Raw genomic sequence first — 7,387 nt, forward strand, 5'->3', positions numbered from 1 at the left:
GAAATGAAGCTTGTGCCAGTGGCATATAAAAACCACCCACTACACTCTCGGAGTGGTTGGCGTTAGGAAGGGCATCCAGCTGTAGAAACTCTGCCAGATCAGATTGGAGCCTGGTGCAGCCATCCGGTTCACCAGTCCTCAGTCAAATCGTCCAACCCATGCTTGCATGGAAAGCGGACGTTAAACAATGAAGTTTTTTTTACCAGACTTTTTCAATTTTGTGTGTAGCATGGAAAAAAATCTTTCCTTGTATTTTATCAGACTCATTTCCTTATTGCAAGATTAAGTCTGGTGTTATAGAATTCAACACTTTTTTTCTCCTTTACAAATAAATATGCAGCATCAAAACTGAGGGTTGTTTTTTTTTTGCAGGTGCCACTGACTTGCACAGGTGCATACACCCCTGACTAGTGCAGGTGCACACATCAGGGCCACTCTTAAGTGGTACCAAATTGTTTATTTTACAATTCAAATTTATTTTCAATTAGCTGCAGGCCATTAAAAAAACAAAAAAACCTTGCATTTATTATTTTTAAATTTTAATCAATTACAAACTTCAAACTGACCAAGGTATACTATTTCAAATAGAAACTTCATTCCAACATTCTTTTACAGGTCCTTGTCCATAAGTTGTGGCCCAAGCTAGAGCAACTGTGTCTATTGTTTGAATATTTCTAAAATAGGTTAATGGAATTTAGTCAATGGGATTGAAGGCTTTATTTTTTGTTGACCGTAAAGAAAACTAGGAAAATGGCACTAAGGATAGACTGCAAGAAAACCAGCAGTTGTGACCTTGGTAGCCTGGTGAGGAAAAGCCCAGCATGACAAATGGATTGAGGAGTGGATGGCCCCAGCAGGGAAAGCGTCAAGGATTCTGTAATAATAGTAATAGCAGCACACAGCAGGGAGCTGGTGACGCATGGAAAGCAACCATTATACGAATACACACACATTATATATATATATTTATATATATATATATATATACATACATATACACATAAACATATTTATATACATACAATTTTAGATACTAAATATAAAAACACACACATATATACAAAATGTTTATTGTATACATAGAATATTAACAAAATTTTTTTAATGTTTTGATATGTTGTCTACAGATGCATTTAATAAAATATACCAAAACGAGAAAGTTTTCACAGAACTTGTGGTCCCACGAGGACATTTAAATGTTACCTGGGTTAGAACTGTTTTTCAACGTGTTCGTAATCTCTATAACAAAAAAAGTGGTGGGAGGGGGAATATCAGTCAATTTCAGGACGAACCAACAATGCGTTATATTAAAGCAGCTGTAGCTCCCTTAGATCACACACTAATGCTACAAATAAAGGATACGTCAGAGCAGAATGCGAGGCTAAAGGGTCTCTGGCCAGAATTGATGAACAGAAACACACGATCGATTAATGAAAGACTTAAGGTTGCAGTAGAAGAGGAAGAAAGACAAGAAAAAAAACAGGAAATATTTGAAATGGGAATGAAAAATAGGTTTTAAAAAATGGGAATGAGAAATGGGTTAAAAGAAAAAAAAAAAATCACTGAATATTTCGTCGTGTGTGTGTGTGTGTGGTTTGCTCAAAATAAAAGTAGATATCTATTTTGCAAAACTCTGTGAGAGGGATTAAATACAAATGGTTTGGTGAAATATTTTAATCCACAACTGATCATTGCAGAAGATTCAGAGGCTGTAATACTTCTCCACGTAATGAATGCATTCGAATATCACCTCAACTAAGATGAGAATTATAATCATCCATTCAAGACGAGTGTGGTGTTTGTCGTTGAGGTGACTGGACAAGAGTTCGGTCAACTCGCAGCAATGTTTGAGTTTTTCGTTAATGACTTTGGTTCGACGGTTGATGCTAAGATAGTTAGCCATCTTCTGATAGAGGGGCTCCAGATTCTCGCGGTCCCAATAAAAGTCGGGGGTGTCCAACAAGTCTGAACTCAAATTAATTAAATGTCTTAATGTGAACAGTTCCCCGGTCATTCGGAGAATCTGGTCCCGGGACACACGGATTCGTTTACCCAGGCGAACATCTTCGATGACTGGCTCGATAGTATCGACGAATCGAACCAAAGACTCTTCCCAAATGGCTAACTTGACGGACAGCGAGAGGGCATTCGAAAAAGCATATTTCACGAGGGAATCGAACTGATCGGCGACGTTGATATGAATCACATCTTTCTCAAGACAAGTCTTACGGTCGGCACTGTAATCATATTTCAGGCATTCGTTCTCGGTCAAATACAAAGACGAAGCGTAAGGAGAAGCCGAGTATTTCTCGATGGAATGTAGAACTTCATTCCTTTCGGTCACAGACATATTCCAAAAGACAATGGCACCTTCACGGAAGAGGAAGATCTCACGTTCTTTGTTGTCAATCTTGTAAACAGCTTTCAAATGAAGGCCATCGGTCACATCTGTTGGTAAAGCCACCACTTCATACAGAGCTTGTTTCACGAATGCCTTCGACAATTCCTCCAGTCTGATATCCTCTGATATCGCATAAGCCACAACATCCAGTTTATCGACGTCAACAACTTCGACGTTTTTCTTTCGTGGAGTCATTTTACTTGTGAGTGGGGACACGGGTTTGGTCCTCGCCGCCGCCGCCCATACATTCGTTCGGTGGTGAAAAGCTGATCTAAAATTCTTGTTAATCCAACCAAATTTAAATAAATGTTCTTTGACAAAGTTCACAGGTTGAATAACTTTGCTTGTAAAGTCTGTTGGGCCACGGACGGAATGGTGCAGTGCCTTCTTACCGGGGGCTAGAAACGATCGACTCCTCCTTATTAACTGTAAAGGTCCCCTGGTGAAATTATTCATGATGTTTTCTCTGTAGAAACCTTATTCAAACTGCTTGGGTCCAACATGTGTTATACGGTGGCTGACATTGTTAGCTGTTCGGCAGTTAATCACAAACTCGGCTCTGATTGGCGGAAATAAATATTTTAACTCTGTCATTTATACTTCTTCAGGCAAGTTGAATAAATTCAAAAGATTTTAATTAAAAAATTATTTTACTGTAATATTTTTATAGAAATTAATTTATCATGATATATTTATAAATTTTCTAGATCCTTCTTGTTATTATAAATTAATTCGTTCGATAGAAAGAAGTCATTTTTCAATAAACCCATAGCTACGAGATGAGACTATGAAAGCGTCCTTAGCAACAACCGCTTTCGTCGTAAGTCGCCGGACTTCACCGTGTCCTGTCTTAAACAACTAACGGTGATGACAATGATGATTTTAGACTGACCCTTGATTAGAAACAGGGAATGTTGACGTCTTAGGAACACGTATTTGTACAAAATGTGGTCATGCTATAAACAATAATAAATTGTTTACAACAATTTTCTTTGTTTATTGTAGCATCGACCCAAGATGGATTTAAAGGCTGCGATAAGAAAATGGAACTAAGCAGCACAGGTTTATTGAGGGTTTTGCTTTAAAAAGTTTCTCAAATACAGGTGTCAACGAATTCGTACAAAGAAAATAAACACAAATCAATTACAACAAAGTTTCGAGATAAATGTGCTGCACGTGCAGTGTTGTGTATATAGGCGAGGGGTGAGCGCGCATGTATGTAAATGTGTGTTTGTATGTGTGTATGTATAAACACGTGTTTGTGTATGCGTGAGACGCAGGAATGTGTTATACTGTGGGGCACCCATATACGAACGGTTCTCAAAATAAACAAATTGTGTAAAAAACAGTTTGACTGAAGAAAAGTATATTCACCCAACAAACTGAAATTTGAACAGCAAATGACGACAAGACTTCGCAGACATGCAAGGGCCAGGAGAGCCCACACGAACGGCTTCTTAACTCCCATCTAGGCATTTCATGGGGATTGCAAATTTCCAACGTTTATATAGAAAATATTTTTCTCATTTTTTAAATTAAAAACATAACCCCATGGATTGACAGAAGGAAAAGCAAGCACACACACACACACACACACAATTAAAACTAAATGTGAGAGTTTGTCTTGCAACTCATGTTTCACACCAGCGTGATCTTAGTGAAACTCGAGGTGTGACACAAACTCTCACATTCAGATTTAATAATAATAAAACCATATCCTCTTCAACATGTATTGAGTACTTCTTTCTCATTTGAGCAACATTAAACAATGAACGTATATATATATATATATATATATATATACACCCACCCACATGCACATACATGTATATATGTAAGCATTTGCTATTGGTGAAAAGATAAATAAAACATTTCATTGTTTTATGCAAAATTTGGAATGGATTACTCCTATTTTACTCATTGACACAATTTGGTTAACGAACTGGGCTACCCCAGGGTATACACATGGTAGAAATAGTGAGGTGTGTGGTAGGGTAGTGTTGTATCTATATCGTCTGTATACATTATAGAACACTTTCAAAGACATGCTGAAGGACGATTGTGCTTGAAACGGTTTGATCTTAGGTCTACTGGATCAGGACTGACCCAGGGTTTTACTACAACAATAACAACAATAATACATACCTCTGCCTCCGTCTCCAGGTAAGGACAGATCTTGAGAGTCTCATCTGCTGAACAGACATGCAACGTCGCATAACCACTGACAATATAAGCATCGTAACCAGCCCCCAGCAGCAGGGAACACAAAATGGTGCAGTATTCAAAACAAGTTCCTCTCTGGCGTCTCAGAACTGTTGTCGGAGACAAAAGGGTTGCTGGCTGCAAAAATATTTTCACATGAATAAGCGTAGATGGTTGCTTGTATTAGTTGTACTACTATTATATTTACGTATTTGGTCAGTATTCCCCTGTACTACATGGAGTCATATGATTTAGTGGTCAGGCTGTTGCACTCATGATTCTAAGATTGCAATTCCTTGACCAAGAGCTGCACTATGTCCTTGAGCAAAACACTTCATTTCACATTGCTCCAGTTCACTCAGCTGCAAAAGTGAATAATCCTACAGTCAACTAGCTTCCCATCCAGGGACAGAATACACATCTCACAGAATCCGGGAAACTGACTCCCGAAGGACCTGTGATCCTTTTAAAAAATTTCACTACCAGTTGTAACACTGGCTATTATATCTACATATGTGGTCAGTATTTCATTGTACTAGTTGTACTACTAACTGTTATATCTCCACACAACATACCAGAGTGGACAGCATTGTTGAAGTGGTGCCTCTGATCTCTGAGTGGACACTGTAAGAGTTTCTGAGAGAATCCACCAATCAATCAAACAAACAAACATGACTAAAACTGTGGCATCTAATTCTCTTTTTATTACAAATAAATAGAAAAAAAACAAGGATTTTGAGACTCAGAACCTTACCAGTTCATATGAAGGGTAGAGCATCTCTGGCTGAAGATAATCACTAACAAACAACGAAATGGTGTGCCACTGGTAGAGTTCCGGGTAAGGAAACAGGGTTGGTCGAATTGTTGTACACACCAGTTTCTGTTAAAGACAAAATATTGTAAATAGACACTGGGTAATATATTTAGTTTTGAGGGGTCATTTTTATTGGGTTAAAATAAAACAAAAATGCAATGAAATCTGTTAGGACTTACTTCCACACCACACTCATTTTTTGGGAAGAGCAACAATGGTTTCCTATCACGATATAAGTAGATATATTGGCGTCGGAAGTTGTCTGCATATTCCAAGACCTTCTTTTCTTTTTCTTCATTCTGTTTGTAACTGAGAGGAAATTCAATTCTCGAGAGATCTTCCAGTTCTCTGCGAAAAGGAAGAATAAATTGATTGTACAACATGTGGCTATCAATTAGACAATAACATGTAGACAAGATGGCTGAAGGGTTAAGTAGAGAGGCTTATAACCATGTGGCCTCATGTGTGATCGCAGTGCATGTGCAGCACACACGGGATTAAGTGTCACATCTAACCCCTGGTCATAGTAATCGACCTTAAATAACATTCACAAAGATTCTCTGGCTGCTGTTTAGCCCCAGATCGGCCATGGTCCAGCAGACCTGTAACCAATGGCTTTCCACCCATGACCATCCCATCTCTTTTGAGGTTATGGACAACTACATTATTTAATGTGCCCTTCCTCATTTAAGACAGTCAGGTGTGATTCGAAGGTGATTTAGCTGCTACTTCTTTCCTTTTCATTGTTGTCATTTACTTAAGATATCTCACAAGGTGGTCAAGGCTGGAATGTTTCGATCAGGCTTGACCTGTGACTAAACAACAACACAACCCACACAATCGCCAACCAGCACCCTACACAACAGACAAGACGAAACCCTGAAATGTACCCGTGACAAACCAAAGCAGATGTAGCATACAAACATGAATCTACATTTCCGAACGACCCTCAGGAATACAGGCAGAAGGGGCCACCTGGTGGCCGGCGGCGGCGGCGGTGAAAACTCGGATAAAACTATTGAAAAAGAGTAATTTCTTAACATAGACAATGACTTGATATTGCGTTGGGCCCTAAGACTTTGCTAATACCTTATTTTATCGCCCCCAGGAGGGTAAAAGTTGATAAACGAACTGCAACAGGATTTGAACTCAGAATGTAAACACTCGTAACTATTAGTACGTTCTGTTTTGTTCAATACCCACCCCTCCTCGGTCTATCCATAATAAATAAGTGTCTCTTGCCTCGGTGTGTTGTGTGGTGCCTGAACTACGATCTTGGATAATGTTTCTATTAATCCCTCAAGTCCGCCGGTCGTTTCACCACTTTCAAAATCTTCGGATTTGAATTCGTCCCCCATCTCCTCCTCATCGTCGTCCTCCTCCTTCGTCCTGACACTCAAAAGGGAACTCGACGCAACATCGACTTTTTTATCTTTGGATTCAGTAACAGGAATCGAAACCGGTCCCTGTTTCATTTCTGAAACCCCTGGATCTGATACGGAGGCCATGTCAAAAAACGGGGGTAGGTCTTCGCTCGTAATCCAGTAATCAAGCTTTCTTCGTTAATAATTATGTGTGTGTGTGAATGTGTGGGGTTTTTTTGTATATCTATTTTCTTTTCTAGTATTTATGTTATTTATATACAGGTTGTCTGGACAAGAACAGCGCAGTCACGATGTGCGTTGCTAAGCAACATGATGCCAAGATAATTGCAGTTGAACGTGTTCTATTTAAACAACCGATATTCTGTTATTCTGGTTGACGTACGCGCGCTCGCGCGATGCACCCTGGTGACGGAGAAAGTGAGATTGGGATTCAAGGGAGGTAACTCCTCTATTAACTGTGAAATTTTTCAGGAACCGAACGACTATTGTATGACACACAACGTCCCCTTTATGTAACACAACGTCCCCTTTATGTCTCCTTTTAAAATCAAGTCAGAAGTTGGCCACTGGGACAAATTGTAATTT

At 39.1% G+C, this 7,387-nt stretch overlaps 3 protein-coding genes across 5 annotated transcripts in view; 1 reads left to right on the forward strand and 2 right to left on the reverse strand.

Annotated features, from left to right (window-relative positions):
* LOC106882536 (dynein regulatory complex subunit 7) overlaps positions 1 to 7,121 on the reverse strand; it is a 31,374-nt gene extending 24,253 nt beyond the window's left edge. For 2 of the 3 annotated variants that reach the window (XM_089359190.1, XM_089359189.1), the window contains exons 1-4: positions 6,660 to 7,113; positions 5,597 to 5,765; positions 5,358 to 5,483; positions 4,547 to 4,741 (exon numbers count right to left, since the gene is read on the reverse strand). In XM_089359190.1, the coding sequence (XP_089215316.1) occupies positions 4,547 to 4,741; positions 5,358 to 5,483; positions 5,597 to 5,765; positions 6,660 to 6,925 (756 nt within the window). In that variant the 5' untranslated portion in view covers positions 6,926 to 7,113. Of the gene's footprint in view, positions 1 to 4,546; positions 4,742 to 5,357; positions 5,484 to 5,596; positions 5,766 to 6,659 lie in introns of all 3 variants that reach the window. The other variant, XM_089359188.1, reaches the window with a different exon arrangement.
* Positions 1,055 to 2,938, reverse strand: LOC106882541 (required for meiotic nuclear division protein 1 homolog). Its single transcript, XM_014933256.3, has one exon. It carries the CDS (start codon positions 2,855 to 2,857, stop codon positions 1,703 to 1,705), a length of 1,155 nt encoding a protein of 384 aa, XP_014788742.1. The 5' UTR covers positions 2,858 to 2,938; the 3' UTR covers positions 1,055 to 1,702.
* A 125-nt stretch (positions 7,122 to 7,246) lies between the features above and the next one.
* Positions 7,247 to 7,387, forward strand: part of LOC106882539 (multiple coagulation factor deficiency protein 2 homolog) — a 6,212-nt gene continuing 6,071 nt past the window's right edge. Inside the window, exon 1 of the mRNA XM_014933254.3 lies at positions 7,247 to 7,387. This exon is cut by the window's right edge and continues 488 nt beyond it. The gene's annotated coding sequence lies outside the window, so the exon portion shown is untranslated.

The sequence above is a fragment of the Octopus bimaculoides genome, chromosome 11 (assembly GCF_046866305.1).
Source record: "Octopus bimaculoides isolate indiv1 chromosome 11, ASM4686630v1, whole genome shotgun sequence".
NCBI lineage: Eukaryota > Metazoa > Mollusca > Cephalopoda > Octopoda > Octopodidae > Octopus > Octopus bimaculoides.

Coding starts and splice junctions, on each gene's coding strand:
- LOC106882541 (XM_014933256.3), bottom strand. CDS start 2,857: ATGAATAATTTCACCAGGGGACCTTTACAGTTAATAAGGAGGAGTCGA.